This window comes from Narcine bancroftii, chromosome 1 (assembly GCF_036971445.1).
Source record: "Narcine bancroftii isolate sNarBan1 chromosome 1, sNarBan1.hap1, whole genome shotgun sequence".
Taxonomy (NCBI): domain Eukaryota; kingdom Metazoa; phylum Chordata; class Chondrichthyes; order Torpediniformes; family Narcinidae; genus Narcine; species Narcine bancroftii.
In genome coordinates, this window is record NC_091469.1 from 88,091,683 (window position 1) to 88,117,129 (window position 25,447).

At 45.6% G+C, this 25,447-nt stretch overlaps 1 protein-coding gene across 19 annotated transcripts in view; it reads right to left on the bottom strand.

The window, feature by feature from the left end:
* Positions 1-25,447, bottom strand: part of LOC138760976 (astrotactin-2-like) — a 1,981,947-nt gene that overhangs the window by 738,739 nt on the left and 1,217,761 nt on the right. For all 19 annotated transcript variants that reach the window (XM_069932424.1, XM_069932434.1, XM_069932420.1 and 16 more), the window contains 2 exons: positions 9,937-10,061; positions 3,846-3,950 (listed from right to left, as the gene is read on the bottom strand). In XM_069932424.1, coding sequence (XP_069788525.1) covers positions 3,846-3,950; positions 9,937-10,061 — 230 coding nt within the window. The remainder of the gene's footprint in view (positions 1-3,845; positions 3,951-9,936; positions 10,062-25,447) is intronic.

Genomic DNA, 25,447 nt, shown 5'->3' on the forward strand with positions numbered 1-25,447 from the left:
GGGATACAGGACATGTGAGAACCAAAATATGCATACTTAACTTCGTAGTCAGCATCCCAAGTTCGATAGAATGGACACTGCCATCTTGATTTCTGTGCGCTTGCACGAGTTTTCGGTTGGGGCATGCGCGGTGGGTTTGTGTATTGGAGTATGCGGCGCATGCGCAAGAGTTAAGGGTGCAAATTCAATATCATCAGGGCAATTAACTCCTGGGAATAAAGTAGTTTTTAACTTTTTAAAATTTAGAGATGAACATGGTAGCAGGTCATTTCGGCCCATAAGCCCATGCTGCCCAAATGCACCTATTAACCTACAAACTCTGAACATTTTTGGAGAGTGGGAGGAAACTGGAGCACCCAGGGGAAACCCATGCAGACAGAAGGAGAAGGTACTAACCTCTTACAGACAGTAGCGGATTCAACTCACTGATTTAGAAAGTTAGTACTGTAACAATATTAATATATACACACATTTTAAAACAGATCTTATTTGAAAGACTGAAGAAATACTGAAGATCTCTGGAGAATGTAAGCACCTTTCACAAGTAGATGTTAATTGAACTGATGTCATAAAATGCTTGACCATTATCTTGCTGGAGTCATGCTGTCTATCAGTACCCTTTTCTGCAGAGTGCACTGAAAGATCAATCTTGGGTGTTTACCTAAGATAACAACAGGTGGGTGCAGAATGAAGGACTCCTGTTGTTTGCTGGAGAAGGTGGGGGTTTCGCAAGTCACATGAGACACATGCTTTTCACTGGAGTGGCAGTTGGAAAAGAGAGAGAGTTGAGTTAACAGCTCAGTCAGTCAGTCAGTCACTGTGTGGGACACTGGCAAGTAACTGAAAAATGCAATCAAGGAAAAACAATTTGAAACTGATGAAAGCAAGTTCCAGAGTAGTAGCTGGCTGGAAGTGGTATCTGTCTGATGTTTCTCTTTAAATAGAGGAAGGAATGGAACTCTGTGGTAGCTTGAAGAAAGCAGTCACCATCTGGAACACCCTGATGGGGCAAGTTTCATCAGCGAGACCCTGAAGTGACTAGTGGTGGTACCTCAGTTGTGGAAATCCAAGAGCAACAAATATCTCTCTTTGCAAACCTACAAGAACCTTCCTGAGCGGTAAACATTTACCTTTCAAGCACCAAGCCTGGTGAACTTTATACATGTTAAATTCTGTGCACAGTTTGGTGATTGCCTGCAACCAGAGAACTTGAAAGAAGGAGAAGTGAGATTGAACCATGAACCAAAGCACTTTTTTAAAATCCACACACACACATTACATATACGTGCGTTTAGAATTAGAAGGGGGTAATTTGGGTTAGTATAGAGAATAGTATAAGTATATAGTTAAGCTAAAGTTTGATTCTATTTTCATGTTTGAAGTTGATTAAAAATAACTTTTGTTTTGAAAGCCACTTGTCTTGGTGAATGCCTATTGCTGCTGGGTTTTGGGGTCCTTTGGGCTCATAACAGAATTCTAATTTGAGACTTTAGGATTATTTTTCATGTCATTGATGCCCAGAGTCTACTGCTTTTATGGGACAGGGAAGACATGGTGTGGTACACTGTCGGTCAAAAACAAACACACAAAACCAAAAGACTGTACAACAGGCTTTATTCAATGTAAACTTCCACAGAGCCAGCTGGGAGATTCTGCTGCTGTAAACTCTGAGAGTGACTTCAAAGGGCTGGTTCAGGCTTATATCCCAGAGGGTGATTGACACCTGACCGGGTGGGGCTTGGTCTATTCAGTCGGCTGATTGACAGCCAGCCAAGTGTTGTCTTGTCTCTATGCTCTTCTTCACGTACAGAGGTTGCCCCCTGCAGTAGGCCAGTGGTGTACCACCACACATGGATTCTGCTGGATCCAAAGGAAGCTCTTGAGTGAAATAGTAATGAAGCAAAAGAGAAATACAATTTTCACTGAAGATAGAGGGCAACCTGAGAATGGAAAAACTTAAAAAGAATGGGTGTTGCGATGTAAATCTCGGAGAATGCACTTCTGTGCATATGTTCTCACACCAGTACCGAGTTTAGTTATGCAGTTTTAGATTTAAATTTAGACATACAGCATGAAAATAGGTCCTTTCGACCCACTAACCCATGCCACCCAATTATACCCAATTGATCAACAATCCTGGTACATTTTTAAGGGTGGGAGGAAACTGAAGCTCCTGGAGGAATCCCACGCAGACACAGAAGAACATAAAAATTCCTTACAGACAGTGCGGGATTCAAACACAAATCCCAGTCATTGGTGCTGTAACTGCATTGTGCTAACCGTGCCTCCCTACTCTTGATTAAGTTATCATTTCTGCTTATTTATTAGTTATGCTAATACAATGTGTTGTTTTATGCAACTGAATTTCCTGCAATATAAGAAAAATTATATCTGCTACCTCAAACATATTTTCTGAAATTATGTTTGAAAGGAGTGTTATTTCAGAAGTTATGAATAAAAAGCTTTAACCCTTCTCTTCCTCCAAAAGCAATTTAACCCTTCTGATGTGAGAAATGAACATCTCCATAAATCAATCACCACATGCAATCAGTTTGTTCCCAAGTCTGCTGGTAAATACAAACCCTAAACTGGTTGGATTGATTTTGATTACAGTAAATGTAACATGCTGTAAGTAGATTTAACAGGACCTTATGGCCAAGCATTAAAAAAAAACCAGATATATTATCATCCAATAACCACAGCTAGCTTGAGTACTCTCATTCAAACAGGTTACAGGGTATATTCCCCTCAAAAAAAAAATATTGGAGTCTCCAATTCTGTTACAACAATAAATTATTGCTGTATTATGGTTGTAAATAACACTGGACAATTAGGATTTTGCTTCCTGCATTTTATGGATTTTGGGCTGCTGATCATGAAAATCACCTTAAACTTTTTCTACCATGTACCATTTCGTAGATATAACTTATTTTTGCAATTTCCTGTCACATTTTAAGTCTACTTCAAGCATATGACTATTGTTGGACGGTGACATGAGAGGCATCAGATGGTGAGTACCAATGAAAATCAGCAGCAAAACATTTTTAGGTCAGTTGAACTAACATAATGTGTCAACCTTATTATGTGATTAAACATGATAAATTCAATAAAAGTTAATTTAATGTCTTTCTCTAACTTCCTAATGATATAGCAAAACTGAAATCATGTTTGTGTTCATTTTGAAGTAATTTCTCATAAACCTCTTTTTTTTCCCCCAATTGTCCAGTGTAATTGAAGTTGACAAGGAATTTGAATTTTGAACCATGTTACCTCGTGTTAGGTAGGCAGTCAAATATACAAAGATTTTGAGCTTTAAAGGTGTTTACAATTTTTGTATTTACATGTCTACATTTAGTGCAGTAATTTCTGCAGCTTTCAGCATAGAAAAGTCCCATTAATGCAGAAATCCCTCGCTGCAGAGCACATAGTCCCTGAACTATTCAAACTCATCCTATTTGTCTCTCATTTCTGGTCCATTCTGTACAAGTTTCATGGGCATATATATTGGAAATAACTATTTACTGCTTTGTCAGATGAACCCTGAATGAGAATATCAGGATTGATCGGTGTCACTGATGCAATTAATGTAAGTTCATGCAATTTGGATTACATTTCCACTGAGGCATTTAAGCACTTTTTCTTCACTATCCTTTCTCAGTTGTCACATTTTTCCTGCTTTCAAAACCATCTATCAAATCATCCTTTTCCATTAAATGTTTAGTCTGTCTTCCCTTTGAATTGTGTTCAGTAGAAAAACCTACATCTGGTGCTGGTTGATATTAACTCCTCCGAATTACTGAAAGGAATATTCTGCAAAGGTCTTCATGTAATTGCATTATTTTTACCTGCAGACTGGGTTATTGAACTGAGCTTAACTTTGTAGAGGTTGCTTCTTACTCTCCACTCTTGCACCATGGGATAGCCAGTTGCTTCATTGTATTTGGCATTTCCTGAAAAATATAGCATGTTCTTTGACAAATTAACAAGTCAAGTCACATTCATAATTGTCAGAATTTCAATACAGTATAAATACACAGCATAAGGAACATGATTAAGCCAATCAGCCTCTCTATCCTGATCTGCCACCATGGGCTGATTCAATACTCCTTCAAACCTCTACAGATGCATTGACTGGTTGCATCACAGACTGGTTTGGCAATTTGAGTGCCCAGGAATGCAGAAGGCTGGAAAAGATAGTAAACATAGCCAAGTATATTATGGACTCTGACTTACAATTCATTAAAGATATCAACATGAGTTGCTGCCTCAAGAAGGCAGACAACATCGTAAAGGACCCCTATCACCCTGGACACAACCTCTTTTCGCTGCTACTTTTGGGAAGTAGGTACAGAAGCCTGGGAAAGTACCTCTAGGTTCAGGAAGTAGTTTCTTTCCAACAGCCAACAGGTTCTTGAACTTCCCCTTGCTGAACAAATTATCAAATACTCCAACACTACAAAAAGACCTATCTGCACGACTGTAATTACTTTTTCTCTTGCACTATTAATTGTCAGCATTTATGATCTGTCTCTTGTATTTATTATCTCTTTAATTTATCTTTTTTGTACAAAGTATCCATTTAACTTCAGCAAATAAGAATGTTGATGCAATATGTACATTGTAAAATGTACATGACAATAAACCTATGACTTAAGCTTGTTCTCAGTACTTTAAATATCTATCAAATACTACATTCTGGCAAGTTAGATGCCAGTGAATAATGTGTTCAATGTCCTATTTTCTCATGTTTGTGCATTCTGACTCTCTTTTGATCAGCTGTTGGTTTGAGTGCTATGATATGTGGTACTGGGCACTCATCATCATGTCCTTTAAGCTAATAGTGTGTTGATGATTCAGCAAGGCTAAAGTTGATTGTGAAGAATAACAACAATTCCATATTTGGAAAAGACAGTAAAAGATGATTAACCATTGGGTAAGGGACACCACCCAGTGTAACAAATCTTAAGAAACATCCTGAGAAATGTACTTATTTTGAAATGTCTGTTTGAGTATTCTGGAAAGCTAGAGGTTTGTCTGTATAAATATTCATCTTGTGAGCCACACCTTTGTGGTGAGACTAGCTGCTTGTGGCAGTGTTTCTTTCTGTAATAGAGTTTTCACTCTTTGCAAAGCAACAATAAAATATGGTGAAATTTATAACACTATTTGTGTTCATTTTTCAAGTAATTTCAGTGTCATTTTCACACTATGATTTGAAGGAGATCATTTGTTCCTTCAGTTCTGGATATAAGTTCTCAATTCCACATTTTAAAACTGCAAATAAATTGCATTGGTAATTTCTGGATGAGTATCGAGAAAACATAAGAATCAAGACCTGGAATTGGCCACAAAATCGAATGTACTCCACCATTTCGTAAAGTTATGGCTAATCTGATTTTGGCCTCAGTGGTATTTTCTTCCCTGTTTACCATCAGCCTTGACTCCCCTCTGTTTACAATTTATCTCACAGCCTTGAGTACATAAAATTATTTCACCTTCATACTACTCTGAGGTGTAGAATTCCAAAGGTTCATGTGGCCTTTTCACCTACCTCCTAAATAGGCAAGACTTTATTCTGAATCTGATCTCCCTTTGTTCTAGATTCTACGGAAAATACCTTCACAGCATCTACAAGGGGAAATATGCTCTCAGCATTGATCCTATCAATTCCTTTCTGAATCTAACATGTTCTGTTTCAAACAGATCTTCTAAATGACAGTGTGCTTATGTCCTAAACTTGCCAATGTTTTGTCAGAGGTCAACTGCTACAATCCTGAAATAATTCAAAAGAATCTTCTCTGTACTCACTCCAATACAAGTATATTCTTCTTTAAATAAGGAGACCAAAACAGTATGCATACTCCAGATGTAATTTTTCTCCAATAAAAAAATATTCTGCCATTCTACTCCTCCAGCTAAAACGAATAACACCAAGAACAATATTTATTCACAATTCAAGATTATTTTATTGTTATGTAATAAAACAGATAAGGTGATATTACTCAAAATTTCCTATTCTGTAAGGCAGACAAAGATTCAGTATAAATTGCCCAGCATCCCATACAGCCAGATATAAAGAAGCAGAAGAGACCACCCCCCCCCACCACCCAGAGTCACTGAATGTCCATGGCTTCACCTCCAGTGTTCCTGCTGCTTCTGCAGCCACACAGTCTTTAGTCAACACCATTGACAACGTGAGCTCCAGATATACACTTCTGAGATAATCAGAATGCCCCAGGCACCCTCTCGCATCTCGATTTCGACAGCTGTGGATGGTACCCCTTTAGCCAGTATCAAGCCAGTCTCCAGCACTTTGCAAACTGATATGAACTCTTTGACTGGCAGTTGCCAGCATCCCGTGGCCTACGTGGGTTCCTTACCTCAAACTCACCAATAGTCCACTGCCTATGTGTTCTTCACACTGGTTCACCACCATGTTCACTGTCCCATGGGTCATCTCCTCTGCTTCTCCTCTCGGTATTACCCTAATCATTAACCATTCCCTGTCCACAAAAGATCACTTTTTTTCTTTCATTCACTGCAACTATGAATATTTATACATCTATCCTTTGATATTTATGATTTCTTTTTCTATCCTGTCATTCCTATTTTTATTAATGTAGTCAATATATTTTAGATACGTGCGTGGCTGCAGCAATTAAGAACTTTTGGTGCATCTGCAGATTGAACTTGTGTCTATGACAATCTTTGGCTTGGCTTCGCGGACGAAGATTTATGGAGGGGGTAAAAAGTCCACGTCAGCTGCAGACTCGTTTGTGGCTGACAAGTCCGATGCGGGACAGGCAGACACGATTGCAGCGGTTGCAGGGGAAAATTGGTTGGTTGGGGATGGGTGTTGGGTTTTTCCTCCTTTGCTTTTTGTCAGTGAGGTAGGCTCTGCGGTCTTCTTCAAAGGAGGTTGCTGCCCGCCAAACTGTGAGGCGCCAAGATGCACGGTTTGAGGCGATATCAGCCCACTGGCGGTGGTCAATGTGGCAGGCACCAAGAGATTTCTTTAGGCAGCCCTTGTACCTTTTCTTTGGTGCACCTCTGTCACGGTGGCCAGTGGAGAGCTCGCCATATAACACGATCTTGGGAAGGCGATGGTCCTCCATTCTGGAGACGTGACCCATCCAGCGCAGCTGGATCTTCAGCAGCGTGGACTCGATGCTGTCGACCTCTGCCATCTCGAGTACTTCGACGTTAGGGATGTAAGCGCTCCAATGGATGTTGAGGATGGAGCGGAGACAACGCTGGTGGAAGCGTTCTAGGAGCCGTAGGTGGTGCCGGTAGAGGACCCATGATTCGGAGCCGAACAGGAGTGTGGGTATGACAACGGCTCTGTATACGCTTATCTTTGTGAGGTTTTTCAGTTGGTTGTTTTTCCAGACTCTTTTGTGTAGTCTTCCAAAGGCGCTATTTGCCTTGGCGAGTCTGTTGTCTATCTCATTGTCGATCCTTGCATCTGATGAAATGGTGCAGCCGAGATAGGTAAACTGGTTGACCGTTTTGAGTTTTGTGTGCCCGATGGAGATGTGGGGGGGGCTGGTAATCATGGTGGGGAGCTGGCTGATGGAGGACCTCAGTTTTCTTCAGGCTGACTTCCAGGCCAAACATTTTGGCAGTTTCCGCAAAGCAGGACGTCAAGCGCTGAAGAGCTGGCTCTGAATGGGCAACTAAAGCGGCATCGTCTGCAAAGAGTAGTTCACGGACAAGTTTCTCTTGTGTCTTGGTGTGAGCTTGCAGGCGCAGTCAAAATGGCGGTGCTGCTGGAGGTGATGCCATGGTAGCGCTGCCACTGGTATGGACTCAGGAGAGCAGAGAGTATAGGCACCGTGTTGCTCTGAAGGATTCAACCGCCAGCTCCTAATGCTGACAGCTCCGCACAGGTTTTAAACAGCCTGTTAGAGTTGCCAATGGTGTTTCATTTAAAAATCCTGCAACCACAGGATCTGTGCCCATGATGGCTGCGCCTGTGCTCCGCAGCAGCCGTGAAGAGTTGCAGGCTCTGGGGCAGGGCACCAGAAACAGGAAGAATAGCCCTTGAAGGAGAAGCGGAGGAGGCAACCCTAAGGGACGGTGACCACAGCAGGGGACCAGCGAGGGCCTCAGCAGCTGAAGGACCCATATAGGCTGTGGCCGATGTATGGTCGGTGGACCTGCACGGGCTGCAGGCTGCTTGAGACTGGATGATGAGAACCAGTTATTGGAGTTGGGATTCAAGAGGGTGCTTAGGGGAAGAATGCTTCCGAAGGGCCTCAGGCACAAAAGGCTTCCTGATCATATCGGAGGATTGAACCTGGAACTTTGGTTGCTAATAGATCAAACAGAATATTCTGTGTTGCTGCAGATGTTACGGGAGCACTGGAGGCAAATCCACAGATACTCAGTGACTCTGAACTTAGACCTTCCTTTGCTTCTCTTTCTTACTGTAAGGGGTGGCAGACAACACTAATGGCAACTTTTTATCTGCCTTATAGCAGACAGAAGTCAATTTAGTGTAATATTACATGTTCTGTACAGGTGCCTAACTTTTTATCCGGGATCGTCGTGACTGGATACCTACCGTTGTTCGGAATCTTCCAGATTTTGGAATCATTTTGATTTTGGTCCTTTTAAGCCCGCCTACCTGAGTCGCACTGCTGTCTCTCCCCATCGCTCGCCCGCCCACAGTAGCAGCGCCAGAGAAGCGGCCCTCTTCTTGGTTCCCCTGCGCTGGCACTGCTCCAGCGATTTCAGCTGCATGGGGGATTATGGGTAGTGACGACAGCAATTGAGCCACCACCGCCGGGTCTACTGAAAGTGCTGACGCTGGACGGACGTCAGTATATGGCGATTTGGAGGCACTAATAAAGTAGCCGGATGTCATGGGATATTCCAATGTGAGTTAAGTGAGGGTCATGCTCAACAGATAGGGTACTTATAAAGTAATGATACCACTAATTAGCGACATGGAACATGATGGGATACACTGGAGTTGAGAGAGGTTCATGTAGGGTCATGTTTAACACCAAACTCCATCTTTGATGAACAGATGTCATCAACCAAAGAAGATACCAGTTTCTGGAGGTTGCTGGTTTTTGGAATCCCAGATAAAAGGTTAGGCACTTGTACTATTACATGAAAATAAAGGAATCTTGAATTAGATGTTAGACTAAATGGCCATTAATGTCTTGCTTCCCATCATACCCTTTTGAAGAGCAATTATAATTTGGTTTTCCAACTTACTGCGATCTTTCCAAAACCTAGAAAATTTTTATGATCACAACCATGGAACTTAAAAGCTTCCCTTCTTTTCGTAACAAGGACACAGGTCTTCAGGTCCAGGGGTCTTGACAGCTTTTGGTCACTTTAGTTTGTCTGATAAGTCCAATAAATTAATAATTTATGCCAATTAAGATCAAATGTATATTTGATCTTATTTTTTACATTTATTTTAATATTTGTATTTATTTACATACTATAATTTGCGAACTAAACAACAATAGACAAGGGATCATACTGTAGATCTTTCCAAAACATTACACTCACATGTCAGAATTTTCTGCTATAGAAAAGACTTGGGTGATGAATCTTGTAGATTTCTCAATGGAATTAAACAAAATCCTTGAGCTGCATTGTGATATCTTTAATGTTCAGCTATAAAAGAACCTCATTTAACTTGACAGTAGTAATAACGGTAATTGAAGTGCAGGGGCTGTATGAAGTGGTTGCACTTTCATCTATAAATTAGTTATTTACTTGCCATCTCAATCAGGAGGGAGCAAAATGTACAGCTCGACCTGAACACTCTTAATGCATGTGACAATTTACTCTGCATATTGATCTATTCTTTCACACTTTTCTTTCAGGTCCATTGGCCCAGAAATAGAACCATCAGCCAGGGCAGCGGCAACAACTGCAGTTGTTAGGAGTAGAGTCTTGCACGTGCTTTACCTGTCAGGAGCTGGAGATTGGGCAATGGCTCAGAAAGGACTCCTCGACACTGTTCCTCCACAGGAAGGGGAATTACAACCAATCCATCAGCCAGCTGAGGGAAATCCTTCATGAAGTTATTCTCCCTGTTTGAAAGTAGCAAAGATTGGCAGAAGTTGATTTACATTCCAAGAGACTGAATTCTTAATTCTTTCTCAAAGCTGTCAACCATCTGGATAAAGGGAATGAACAACACTGAAATGAATTGCCATCCAGTCATTATTTCACAATTATTATACCGGGCACCATAATAAATTACAAAGATGTTACAGAAGTGGCTATACCAATGGACAAAAGGAATTAATTGGATATGGGTAGGAGGACAGGAGAGAGGAAAGTGAGAATTGAGTGGATTTGGCTTTGTGAGTGCAGAGCTGAGGGGGAAAGGAGACAGAGACAGGGGAGAGAGAAAAAGAGAGAGGCAGAGTTAGAGGAGAGGAACCATAGGGATAGGTAGACCCTGTTCCAAATTCCTGAAGTGTTAGGAAGGTGGCAGCACTCAAGACCCAACTGGAGGTCTGCTCATTGTCATACCTTCAAGAATCCACAGGGTTGGCATAACAGTTAGAGCAACACCTTTACAGTGCCAGCAATTTGGATTGGGATTCGAATCCCACACTGTCTGTGAGGAGTATCTTCTTCCCATGTCTGGGTGGGTTTTGTCTGAGGGCTCTGATTTACTCTCACCATTTGTAGGTTAATTGGGTGTAAATTGGGCAGCATGAGCTTATGGGTCAAAATGGCCTGTTACCGTGCTGAATATCTGAATATATTTAAAAAATTAAATCTTGGACCCTCTTCCTAGTTCCTGGAAACAAGCCACCAGCAGCCTGCAACCGAGAGTGAGGCTCTCAGCTACTGAGGCCTGAGCAGGAGCATGCTACAGCACTCCACGCAACAACCCAGTGGGATGAGCAGAAGCCTCCTTGGACACCTTCCTATGGCTTGGCCCTGGCTGACCTAATCCATCACAGTGCTGTTCCCTCTCTGCAGGATTCTCTTTAAGATTTTTCCTCTTGAGGGGAGATCTTTTCCCACTCTAGTCCCCTGTGCTGATCCGCTGTTTCCTCGTGTCTGGCTGCTGAACATGGGGGCAGAGGAAGTGGATATGGATCTCCAACGTTATTGATGGAAGCAGAATTGCAATCAGCACCATCCTGCAGTTAATTAAACCTGCATGGGGGAAGTTGATTCAGATGGCTGGACAGTAGGACCCTGCGGTGAAGTGGCTGGTTCGGCCTCAGTGGAGGTTAAAGCCACTTCACACACTGGTAAAACTTTAATGTTTTACTCCCTACAATATATTTTCCCTTGCTTGTTGAGAAAGGATGATTTAACTCTGGAGAATTTATTGGTTTGTCGAGAGTGATCTAAGACTGGCTCCAGCAGAATTAATCTATCCTGAGATACATCCAATTGTGTGAGCATCAACTGCATCCCTCAATTCATTAAATGCACATTATTTTAAAAGTTACTGCATCCCTCAATTCATTAAATGCACATTATTTTAAAAGTTATACTTTTAGCAAATTTTCCACCCTTTTTAAATTGCAAAGTGTGCGAAAGACAGCGACACATAGCTCGATCTTGGGGCGGTCGGGCATCATTAGAAGTTAGATTAGTTACAATTGAGTCTTTCCCACGATGATGTATCGTAAAACCCCTGATATCTGCCATCTATGGGGATCGGTAGATGCCGGATAAGTGTATTTTCCTGTTACTTGAGACTTACTCTTACAAAGCTTAATATATTTACATCAACAATAAGCAGTTTCAAAGACAGAAATACAATACTGTACTTGCATTGAACAAATTTCACTTGCATGAATATAAAAACTTTAAAGCATTTTACTTTATTTTCAGTAACATTTCTTGAAAACATTTAATCGTCACTGCATCTTCAGGCTCCTCCCCTCCACAGAGCTGCCCAAAAGATATAATAGATAATTAACCCCCAGCCCCTCCCCCCCCTCCCCCGAAGTTTACTGATAAAGCCTCTGACAAGGGCTCCTCTTACTAAGCCAGGATAAGGAGATATCTCAACGGCGAGAGGTATCAACCAGCTCTTCACTCTGGGAGACATCATTGCTCAACTTTATTCAAACAGCTGCGACAAGCAAAGCACAACTAAGGCACTCTGAAGGTTACATATTTCCTCTCATCTTCACCAAAGCTTTATGTGTTACTTCAGAGAACATTTATTTTAACAATTTTAAATGCATACTTTTTACTGGTTATTTTATTCTTATTATTTTAAATTTTTGTTATTTATTTGCCTTGATTTTTTTGCCTGTTGCTTGAAGCTGCTGGTTTCTTGGATTCTGGACACCAGGAGTTTTACTGTACCTTGAACTCAAAGGTATTGAAAGGAAAAAGGTTCAAAGCTTTTACAAGTCAAACAGTCTGCTGATGGTGTTCCTTCGGCAATCAGTTTTCTTTCTAAGCATCAGGATGCCTCAGAATCACTTTTTTTCAAACAAGGATTTTACATAAGCACAATGATTTTGGTTTTGATAAATGCAAACATCATCGACTTTTAAAATCAATCGTCAAATCTTCCGAAAGATGACAAATAACTGAGAGTCACTTGATTCAAAGTTATTTTTTAAATCATGTATTCATTGAAATAATTAATTATGTGAAATTCTGCCTTGGAAAACATTTATGGAAAATGCAAAGCATTTTCTTCTTTCTGTAAATGAATGAAAAAATATAAATATGCATTTATTCCCAATGAATTTAACCAACTGAAGTAACTGTAAATTACCATGCTTTCCTCTGAAATATGCTCTAAAGTTCATTGTACTCATATTCCGATATAACTTGATCAGCCATAGGTACCCACCACAGATGAATATATTGTTCTGTAAACATGCCTACTGCCGTCTACAATTAAGCTTGCCAGTGTAGCTGCAGCTACACTGCTACTGAAATAACACACAACCAGATGGGTTGAGCTCAGTGAGCAGAAAACTGGTTTATTGCTGGCTGCTGAGCTGGACTCCCAGCCCGGACCTGGCTGAGAACTGCATCGGGGACGCCGACATCACTCGGGTGTCATGCGGTCCCCCAGCGCGGGCTTCTGAGCCTGGTGCTGAGAAGAAGGGGAAACCCCCGACGGCGCCATTTTGGCCAGCTGCCCCACTGCGTGGATTAGAAGCGGGGCCGGTTCGTCTGCCTAGTGGCATGAGGCCACACGCTCCCCCCCCCCCCACCCAGAACCAGTCCCAATGTCCTTTTTAGCTGGGCAGCCTCGCTTCTTGGGCTGGGCCACAATCACTGGATTGATGGGGTCGAGGTGAGCTGGCTTCAGCCTGTCCACAGTAAACAGTTCCTGACTGTCGCTGATGTCCAGAGTGAACATAGACCCTGAACGCTTGACAACCCTGTACGGCCCCTCGTAAGATCTCTGCAGTGGTGCCACAGGTGGGCCCTGCCGAATAAAAACATACTCTGCGGAGTGCAGCTCACTGGGGACGTAAGATGGCTGTGTGCCATGTCTGGGCAGCGGTGGGGGTGGGAAGGAGTCCAAGTGGGCCTGGAGGTGGGGAAGTAGCTCGTGCAGTGACTGCTGGGGGTTGTGAGCCGCATTGTTGAACTCACTGGGCAGTACCAATGGTGCGCCGTAGACCAGCTCAGCTGATGACGCCTGCAGATCCTCCTTGGGCATGGAGTGGATGCCCAGGAGCACCCAAGACAGTTCATCCACCCAGTTGGGACTGATGAGTCGGGCCATAAGTGCTGACTTAAGGTGGCAGTGCAGGCGCTCGACCATCCCATTGGCCTGCGGGTGATAGGCCGTGGTGCGGTGTAGCTCTATCCCCAACCTGTTGCCGAACTGTACCCAGAGCGCAGAGGTGAACTGGGTGCCCCAATTGCTGATGAGGTGATTCGGAACGCCGAACTGGGCGACCCAACCGTGCAACAGCTCTCAGGAGCAGGAGTCCATGGAGGAATCCAGCATCAGGATCACCTCGGGCCAACGAGTGCTGCGGTCTACCACCGTGAACAGGTAATAGTTGCCCTGAGAAACTGGTAAGGGCCAGACTATGTTCATGTATATGTGGCTGAACCATTCCTGGACGTGCTCGAACTCTTGCACGGGCACCCTGGTGTGCCTGTGCACCTTGGACATCTGGCAATGGGCGCATGTTCTGGCCCAGCCCGCGATCTGCTTCCGTAGCCCATGCCAGACGAACCGCTCTGCCACCATACGGACCGTGGACCTGATGGATGGGTGCGAAAGGTCGTGGATGTGATGGAAGATTTGCCTGCGCCACTGCTGGTGTGCCCATGGAGACACCACACAGGATGGTGCCTTCGCCGCTAGGAGTCGGGAGGTGTCGGAACCGCAGGCCCGTGATGGCAGTCCTGAAGGCTCGCATTTCCTCGTCAGTCTTCTGGACTCGGGCAAGCTGGTCAAAGTCGAGGCCGGGTGTCAGTGTGCAGATGGCCGGTCGTGAGAGTGAATCGGTGACCACGTTGTCCTTCCCCGCCTTGTGCCGAATGTCTGTGGAAAACCCTGACACAAAGGAGAGGTGACGCTGCTGGCAGGCTGACCAAGGGATCCTTTTCCATCACGAGCGCCTGGATGAGGGGTTTATGGTCATTGAAGATGGTAGAAGTCCTCCCCTCCAAGAAATAGTGGAAATGCTGCATTGCCAGGTATATACGCAGTAACTCACGGTTGAAGGTGATATACTTGCGCTCTGGTGGGCGGAGAAACCAGCTGAAAAATGCCAGTGGCTTCCATTGTCCATTCACCTGCTGCTCCAGGACGGTGCCAACAGGTGTGGCAGAGGCATCAACGGAGAGCACCATATGCAGGTCGGTGTGCGAGTGGGCGAGTATGGTAGCCTTTGCAAGGGTGTCCTTGGTGGCCTCGAATGCACTGCAGGCCTCTGGGGTCCAGGTAAGCATTTTGTGCTTAGCTGTGATGAGGGTGAATAGCGGCTGCATGATACGGGCGGCTCCTGGGATGAATCAGTTATAGAAGTTGACCATACCCGCATACTCCTGCAGCCCCTTGAGGTTGTCCGGACGTAGGAACTCCTTGATAGCGGTGACCTTCGTAGCGGCGGGCATGGCTCCTTTGGCCGTGAAAGTATGGCCCAGGAACTGCATGGACTCTTTCCCGAACTGGCACTTGGCTGGGTTGCTGGTGAGGCCAAAGTCGACCAGCCGGGAGAAGAGGGCGCGCAAGTGGGCCTTGTGTTGCTCCCGATCCCTGCTCGCAATGAGGATGTCGTCCAAGAAAATGAAGATGAAATCCAGGTCCCTGCCCACTGAGTCCATGAGGCGCTGGAAGGTCTGAACGGCATTCTTTAGCCTGAACGGCATGCTAAGGAATTCAAACAAGCCGAAGGGGGTGATGATGGCCGTTTTGGGTATGTCCTCAGGGTGCACTGGGATTTGGTGATAACTGCACACCAGGTCAATCTTGGAGAAAACCCTCGCACCATGCAGGTTCGCTGTAAAGTCCTGGATGTAAGAGATGGGGTTATGGTCAGGAGCTATTGCCCCGTTGAGCCGTTGATAGTCTTCGCAGGGGCGCCAGCCACCGGAAGCTTTCGGGACCAGGTTGAGCGGCGAGGTCCATGGGCTGTTGGAGCACTGAATGATCCCCAGCTCCAGCAGATGAGAAAACTCTTCCTTCGCCACCTGGAGCTTGTCAGGGGGGAGCTGGCGTGCCTTGGCATGAACTGGTGGGCCCTGGGTGGGGATGTGGTGGAACACCCCCTGGCGCGGTGAGGCAGCGGAGAACTATGGCCTGAGGACGGCCTGAAACTCATCCAGGATTTGTTGGAACTTGTCTCTGGGTGTGCTGATCATAGCTATCTGCGGCTGCTCTGTGCGGGAGACATGGAGGCGAATGGCCTGGAAAGTCTGAGTGTCTACCAGGCCCCTACCTCGAATGTCCACCGGGAGGCTGTTGGCAAGGAGGAAGTTGGCACCCAGGATGGTGGTTGGAAGGGACGAGACTGTAAACCTCCATGAGAACTTCCACCAGCCGATCTGGAAGTTGTCTGTCTTTGCCCACATGTCCGGATCTCTGTTGCGTTGGCCACACGGAGGGGAGGTCCTCGAGGTCAGTTCCTGGACTCAATGGCCATGGCTGGAATGACGCTGCTCTGGGCCACAATGTTGACGAGGAAGCACCGGCCGCTGACTGAGTCCCGCAGGTAGAGGAGGCTGTGTCCTTGGCCAGCTGCCGCAGCCATTAACGGCGGCTGGCCTACTCGTTTCCCTGGAAGGAGCAGGACTGATAATATTTCTGAGCCTTGACTCCCCAGCGCTGGTGGTAGAAGCATAGGCCCAGAGTGGATGCTGTGCCCATGGTTATGCTCTTTGTGGCCCCTGCAGGGGCCGGGTGTTCTACTGCAGCACTAGGGGCAGGTTTGGCATGGTCATGCCCGTTCCTCATGACCTGCTGGACCACCGAGCCTTTCAGGAATCACTCGAGCCATAGCACTCGGGCCTTCTCAGCAACCTTCCTCAGGTAGGTAAAGCTCTCTTGGACCAGTAACGGCCGGATGTCGTCAGGCAGATGGTCGAGGAAAATTCGCTCAAAGAGTTGGCAGTTGGTGTGATCACCCATGAGAGTGAGCATCTTGTCCATCAGCTCTACCGGGGACCTGTCTCCCAAGGCATTGAGGTGCAGCATCCGAGTGGCACGCTGACGCCTGGATAGTCCGAGGGATTGGGTGAGCACTCGCTTGATGGTCCCGTATTTGTCTTCGGCTGGCGGGTGCTGAACGAGGTACAGCACACGTTTGGCGGTGGCCTGGTCCAGGGCGGTGACTACAACTGCAATGACTTACAATTTGAATTTGGTCGTGTCGGACAAAATGTGGCAGAGGTGAAACTGAGCTTCTGCGTGGCCGAACCAGGTCTCCGACTCCTGAACCCAGAAGTCAGGCAGCTTGACGGCTATAGCATTGATCCCAGGTTTGCTCATGTTGGGTTCAAAGATGTTTGAACCAGTCGGGGTCACCAATTGTAGGGGCAGCTACACTGCTACTGAAAGAACACACAACCAGACGGGTTGAGGTCAGTGAGCAGAAAACTGTTTTATTGCTGGCTGCCGGGCTGGACTTATACTCCCATCCCGGACCTGGCTGAGAAACGCACTGGGGGGCGCTGACATCACTTGGGCGTCACGTGGTCCCCAAGCATGGGCTTCTGAGCCCGGTGCTGAGAAGAAGGGGAAACCCCCGATGGCACCATTTTGGCCGGCTGCCCTGCCGCGTGGATTACAAGCGGGGCCGGTTTGCCTGCCTAGTGGCATGCCACCACACCAGTACAATAATGTTCAGTCCGCGAACTCCATTTGTTTCACTCAATGCACTGTGATTTACATTCATGTGTTAGAACTGCTAATTGGAGCTTTAACGAAGTTTGAATTGTGACTTTCTGAAGGCAGATAATTAAGAAATACTTGTAAGTCATTGCAGTTATTTTTCTTGCTCCGATTTCTTTTAAGTACAAGTTTTTATTCCAGTTCTTTAATAATACACTGTGTTCTCTGGTTGCGAGTAAAGAGTGAAGACCCATTTTCAACCCCAATTATGATATTATTATTAAAGTGGCTTCCACATGCTGGACTTCTGAAGTCTCCCAATGCCAGATGTAGGAAAGCCGACCGCTAACCTGGCATTTAATGGCACACTGCGTGATCAAACTACGAGACTGCTACATACCAAGCTTTTAATGCTCTTTTTTTTTCTCATCTCCTCTGTGTGAAGCAATAGCCGCTGCATAAATTTGATAAATGCTGATTCTAAAAACAATTAGGTTCTCAGCCTTGCAGAACCCAAAGCTGCAAGTTTAAAAAAAAGGTTCTCAGCTCTGCAAAACCAAGAGCTGGAAATTAAGAAAAAACAGGTTAAAAAATAGGTTAGAATCTTCCATTACATTCTACCCCTTGGCCACAGGCTGTCAGACACGAGACTTGACAAGTATTTGAGTACAAAAAGAGCATAAAAGAGAAATTAAAACTACAATAATCACAAAAACAAGCAATAAAGCGAGCAACCAATGGAGAATATGGTGGCCCAACCCCCCGAATGTACCAGCTAACCATGAAAAAGGATTCCAACCAAGGCTCAAACTATCCTTGGTGCCCACAATACGCTGGAGCTCACGTACAGACTTTGAAACATGCTGAACAATAACATATTTATATAAGCTGCACTTGAGGCGGGTGACCGAGGACTTCCTTGATGTTATGCATCGGACCGTGTCTCCCACGGGCAACTCCCTCGGAACGTCCTCGTTATTACAAATCCAATTGTTGGCACCAAAGCAGCTGTTAAGCCAGATCACCAGGAGTGTAAAACGGAGAACCTGGAACAAAGAAGCCTGACATATGTCACTCACGATAAGCGTTCAGTGTTTAAACAGACTAAATTATCCTGTCCCTCAATAGCTAACCATCGAGTGTTACCCTGGGCAGGTGTCACTATTTCTTCTTTTGCAGGAGGCCCACTACCTGGTGATGCCACCCATACCTTTTGTCCGGCATTCTTTAGTTCAGGAGTGGGGGGCAATGACTGTTTTTCCTCTGGAATAGGCTGTAGTTCAGAGGCGTGAAGAAGTCGGTGGAAAGGTGTACCTCCTTTTAAAGGGCGATGATTCAAATTGTCGACTGCCTGCTGCAGCACATGACACCACCCCTTCAGGGTTCCCAGTGGTGTTAACAAATGAATTTGTTCCTTCAGTAAGTCATTCATTCGTTCAACTAACCCAGCAGCCTGTGGGTAATAAGGAATATGGTGAACCCATAAGATACCGTTGTCATTTACCCAATCACAGATTGCTTTCTCGGAGAAGTGCGAGCCATTATCAGACTGAATCTCCTCTGGAACATCATAACAAGAAATTAAATGATTTAGTCCTTGGATAGTACTAGCTTGGTCAGCCGTCTTGGTGGGAAAGGCAAAAACCAGGCTCGAAAAGATGTCAACCATTACTAGGACGTAACGTTTACCCATACAGTCTGGCATGGGGCCTATGTAATCAATTTGCCAAACCGCAGCTGGGTGAGCACCCCGTTTTATTCAGCCATGAGGACCCCATTTTATTCGGCCATGAGGACCAGGAGGAACGACATGGGACTTCACAAGTTGACATTCTGGACATGTACGCACGACCATGCGGACATCATCCTGATGGACGGGTAAAGCATGTGTTCGGGCCCACATAGCTGATCCCTTCTCCCCAAAATTACCACTCTGTTCATGTGCCCATCGAGCCAGGGGGACAGTATCAGCATGGCTGATGGTGGCAAGCTGATCTGCAACTGCATTATGTTGTGCCATGTTAGTTGCCACATTAGTATGGGCATCAACGTGATACACAGTTATCTCACGGTGGTGGGAAGCATCCCACAACAGCTGCCACAGCTCTTTGCCACACACTGGGCAGTCATATATCATCCAGTCATTCTTTTGCCAATCAGGCATCCATACTACAAGTCCATTAGCCACAGCCCAGGAATCAGTAAACAGGCGAAGAGGGTGATCATAGGGATCTAGTGGTAAAGTGACTGCCTTCAACTCATCATACTGACTGGAGCCACCATCCCCCTCCTCTGATAAGTGAGTTCCTGACTTGGGATGGTAAGTCACTGCCTTCCACTTTTGCTTTCCTTGCACCCACCGGCTGCTACCATCAGTAAACCAGGCATCCTCTTGTTCTGCTGGAGTGAGCAAATCATATGGTTTACCCCACTGAACTGGTGAAGGGGGTAAAGGAGGGGGCAAGGCAGGTTCAAAGTCCTCATGACGAGACGGAAGATCAGCCACCTGTTCGAGTATGCAGCCCACCCCTTCAGGCCCTCTGGTTGCACGACTCTGAATATACCACTTCCATTTAACAACAGAAGACTGCTACGCCCGCCCGATCTTTAGATTAGCATCATTAGCCAGAACCCAATCAAGTGCAGGTCTCAATTGAACATCTGCATCACCTGTCATTCTTTCAGTCTCCAGCAGGGCCCAGTAACAGGCTAGTAACTGTTGTTCAAAAGCAGAATAACGAGTGGCAGCCTCAGGCATGGTACGTGACCAGAACCCCAGCGGGACTCGGCGACCCTCTTGTTTCTGCCAGAGGCTCCAGCAGGCCACACCATCAGTAACGGAGACCTGTAGTTTGTAGGGGGTATCTGGGATGCGGGGAGCAATGGGCAGGGCCTGAGGAATAGCCTGCTTGGCAGACTGGAACGCCTATTCCTGATCGTCACCCCATACAAAGTCTGTTTTCTTTCGGGTAACCTTATACAGAGGAAGTAAAAGCAATGCCAAGTGTGGAATATGGCGTCGCCAATATCGCAATAATCCCAGGAAACGCTGGGTCTCTTGTTTGTTAGTAGGAGTGGCCAAGTCTGCGATTTTATTGCGAACATTATCGGGAACCACTTGTTCTCCAGCATGCCACTGAATTCCAAGGAAAATAACTGTCTGGGACGGGCCCTGTACCTTGGCGGGATTAATGGCCCACCCTCTTTGCATCAGGGTATCTTGGACACTATCCAAACCTTCCTGTACCATCTCTTCTGTGGCCCCTTGGATCATCACATCATCAATATAATGGTGAATTGAGAGGGAAGGCGATACTGGCACCGTCTCCAGGTCACGGGCAATTCGGCTGTGGCAAATAGTGGGAGAGTATACATAACCCTGAGGGAGGCGGGTGAAGGTATACTGGCGCCCCTTCCAGGTAAAGGCGAACTGATCCTGTGAGTCCTCAGCTATAAGAATACTGAAGAAGGCGTAGCGAGATCAATGACAGCATACAATGTTCCTGAGTTCCCAGTAGCAATGTTTTCAATAAGGGTAACAATGTCCGGAACTGCTGAAGCAAGTGGTGGGGCATGTTTGTTCAAAAAGCGATAATCAACTGTCATTCTCCAGGAGCCGTCCGGCTTCTGGACCGGCCAAACAGGGCTATTAAAGGGCGACGTTGTGGGCCTCACTACCCCTTCTTCTTGCAAAGCATCAATGGTGGCACTAATCTCTTCTTGCCCTCCAGGGAGGTGATATTGTGGAATGCACACTGGTTTCATGGGGGGTGGCACCATCATACGATCCCACTTAGCCTGACCCACTACTAATTTTTTTGTAATGGTCCGAATTCCAAATGCAAATCCCTCTTGGCTAGTATTAAGGGCCGTACCGACCAACATATTAATACTCAGGATACACTCGTCAGTAGCAGCCACCAGGGCATGTAACCAGATAGGGGAAGGGCTGTCACCCACCGTGGCACAGACTTTCATTTCCTTTGCCAGGGTGACCGCTCCTCCCAACCCCTCTATTCGAAAGGTGGGTCCAGTCCAGAGGTCGGGGTTACCCGGAATCACCAAGTGCTCCGCACCGGTATCAACCAAGGCCAAATATTGGCAGTCATTACCCCCACCCCAATGGATTGTTAACGGCATGTAGGGCCATGGGTCCCCGTGTATCCACTGTATCTCAATGGTTTAGACACGGGAGCCCTGCCCACACCTTCATGCTTTAGTAGGATTCGGGGGCTTCCAGGTCCACATGCCACTATTATCCATAAGAGCCTTGTTAACCATTTGTTGTATCTCATCACGGATAACTGGAGCAAGAGAAGCCTGCTCGATAGAAGCAGCAGGGGGAGCAGAGGGCACAGCTGGGCCAGGAGGACTCTGCAGCTGGGGATGATGTTCCCCTGCTTTTCTCTTATGAAGGGCATAAAGGACCGCAGTAGGTTTCCCATCAATATCACCTTTAGGTACGCCTAACTTTAACAAGGTTAGAAAAAGGTCCTTTCTTGTCGGTCCGTTATTAGCAGCAGGCCCTCTCCTTTCATCCTGCTTGTCTGATTTAACCTGGGTTGTACGTGAGTGGATTTTACCTCCCAATTCTAATTCTCGAAGCCCAGATAAGGCATACACCGCCTCAGACACAGGGTGCCCAATTAGCGGACTAGTTACAGACAGAACCAGCCCCCGTGTAGTGGGTTGGCGGAACGAACCAATCTGGTATGCATTCCAGCCGTGAATATCTCTTCATCAGGGCTCCCCCCATGTACCCACAGCCTCAAATGCCCTGCATACAAGGCAGAGGCCAGGGCCTGTTGACGAATTACTGCTATGCCTTCCTCTGGGGTGCCCCAATTGTTCTGTAAATGTAAATCCCAATCTACTGTTGATGGGTATACTTGTAGCAGGGCATCCCCTAGAGTAGTAAGTAAGTAATCCACCTCTCTCCCTCTACCCCACAGCTCAGCAGTGACCCTGATATCAGTAGTCAATGTTCCTAATCCCAACAATTCCTCAGGGGTTAAAAATACATTACCCCCTCCTTGTTCCCAGACACGCAGGAGCCAGGCCGCCAGAGTTTCTCCTGCCTTTTGCCTAAATCGATCTCCAATGGCAGCCAGTTCTTTTATAGAGAAGTCACGGATCATTGACTCCTTCCGATCCCTGTTCCCTCTTTGGCCCCCAGGGCCCTCCACCCAGTCTAGGGGAGGATTCTGAGGCCATCCCGTAGAGGGAGTAGGCCATAGAGCATAAGCAGGGGTTTGGGTATTTTCCCCTGGGTCCACTTGGGAGACTGGGGTATCTAACCCTTCCATCTCTACCCTTACATCATCCCCCCTTCTGTCTGTTTGGGAAGTCTGCTGCCTTATAGGGCGGGCGTGAACAGCAGGTGGAGAGGGTAGTATGTTAGGCACATGCTGAGGAGTATCTGCATTATTACCATTGTCATCATTCCAGATATTCCCGTCCCATTCATCAATTACATCAGGATCGTCACCATTCCTTATCATGGCACAAATACGATATGGATCGGGTTCTACTCCTTTCCTTTCCTTATCTGCACAGAGCTGCTGCTGGAGTTTAATATTACGGCAGATCGTTTGAACATGATTATCCTCCCATTCTTTGGCTCTGTCCTGACTGGTGCGAACAATTTCGCTCATCATGGAGCAGCGTTGTCGCATGGCTTCTAGCTCCTCCTCTAATTGCTTTCTCTTGCGCTGAGATTCTACTTCTCTTTGAACTGATTCTGCTTCACGCTGAACGGAGTGGTATAAGGCTGTGGCCAGCAGCCAAAAACCATCCGTCAGCGTTCCCTTTTTAACAGGAAATTTACTTTCTCGAAGAAGAGTGGCAACCCGCTCTCCCAGAGGTGCACTTGATGGGTCTAACTTCTCATCCCAACTAATGGGTGGTCCCATCAAAGACAGGGTATTGGCCAACATGCCAAACCCATCGTCTTTGGAAGTTCATCCTGGAATCAAGAACTGCTCAGGGCTCACCTCTTTCTTTCGGCGAAACATCTTGAGACCAATCCTGCTCGTAGCGCCAATTGTCTTGGGTAAACTTATACCTCTCATTTTGTTCATTTTAGATTGGTCACAGTGTTTGAGCTACCGAAAGAAAATAGACACACACACCGAGAGCAGTTCAGTTTATACAAATGTTTATGACAAATTCAAAAGCTGATTTCACACTACAATATGCAAGCCCTTCCCAACTATACTTATCAACGCTTGGACTGGTCCCAACTGCCGAAGCGAGGCAACGACTGCACACTTGTAGTAGGTTGTCAGGGCGCCGGTAGCAGCTTCTCCACCTCCCCTGACCGGGACGTTGGCTGGACTCCAGAAGTTCTTCTTCTTGCTGAGAGATGTTGCCACCTCTTGGAGAGTCTCTCTCACTTCAGCAGCGGGACCATGGCTTATATTACCCAAAAACTGCTTACTCATAGCTTATCACTTTGAATAAATGGTTTATTTTGCATCAAGGCTAGGCCTCTGACAGTCTGTGACCAAAACATTGCATCAAGGCTAGGCCTCTGACAGTCTGTGACCAAAACATTGTGTCAAGGCTAGGCCTCTGACAGTCTGTGACCAAAACATTGTGTCAAGGCTAGGCCTCTGACAGTCTGTGACCAAAACAAGCAGGAAGATTAAATGTTCTCGGTACACAGATGTCCTTTCTACAGATAACAGCATCTCTGGCCCCTCGGTGGAAGTTTACTTATGTCTGCTGATTCTAAAAACAATTAGGTTCTCAGTCTTGCAGAACCCAAAGCTGCAAGTTTAAAAAAAGGTTCTCAGCTCTGCAAAACCAAGAGCTGGAAATTAAGAAAAAAACAGGTTAAAAAATAGGTTAGAATTTTCCATTACATGATATTATTATTAAAGTGGCTTCCACATGCTGGACTTCTGACTTAGTTTCTCGAAGTCTCCCAATGCCAGATGTAGGAAAGCTGACCGCTAACCTGGCATTTAATGGCACTTTGTGTGATCAAACTACGAGACTGCTACATTCCGAGCTTTTAATGCTCTTTTTTTCTCATCTCCTCTGTGTGAAGCAACAGCCGCTGCTTAAATTTGATTTTATCGGGGAAGCTGGAAGCACATTATACAGGATATATGACCCAAATGTATTATTCAGAAATCTATCGAGCAACAGTGGAGACTTGCAAATTTCATGATCTCAAATTATTCCAAAGCACTTTAAGCCAGTGAAGCAATTTTTAAAAAAAATTTGCATTCTGCTGGAATGTAGGTAAAATAGCTAGAAATGACAAAGGAATCTGATGATGATCAGATAACATTTTTTATAAACTGAAATTGAGTGATATTAGGGTCCAGGGAAAGAGGGAGGACCTTCCCACATTTAAAAAAAATATGTGAGAGGATCTTTTATGTTCATCTGAGAGAAATCCAAGACTCAGTTCACATGCCTTCACTCAGAATGGCTCTGAATTTGGTTGAGAATCGCAGTGAAATGGGGGTTGAGTCCACAATCTTCTGACACAGCGAAGGGTGTTATTTGCCATGCAAAGACTGACTCTGATAGAATATATACTGTTTGTCCAAAAATAGGTGCCTGAATCATGAGGCTATCATGAGGTGAATCTGCTGTTGCCCCTCTCTCTAAAGATTTCTCCCACAGTGATGACATTTTGTCCTGTCATTACCTGTGGATTGGGATCCCTGCCAAGCTCCCAATGGATTATTGGCACACTTGAGGCCACATGACCCATCTTCCATGTTCCTTTATTGTCATGTACACAAATACATTCTGTTTCCTCTTCTAACCTGTAAAGACACACAAAGGGGTGCCACTAGTCCAGAACCCACATCAAGAAGATAATGACAGGCAAAAGATAATTCCTTCAGAGACATCGCGAGTCCATGAATCCTGCCACCCCTTCCAAAGCTACTGCCCCCTGGACTCCCATAACCTTCATAGCCGCATGGCCACGAGCACTGAACCAAAGCCCCAAGAATCCAAGTCACCCTCCTTGGATCCTGGTACATTTAAGAACATAGAAATCTACAGGCACAGTACAGACGTTTTGGCTCACAGTGTTATGCCTGTTACTCAATAAGGTTATTGAGTAACCTTCTCGAACAATTGCCTAGAATTTCCCTACTGCATAACCTTATTTTTTCAGTTCCATGTACTTATCTAATTGTCTCT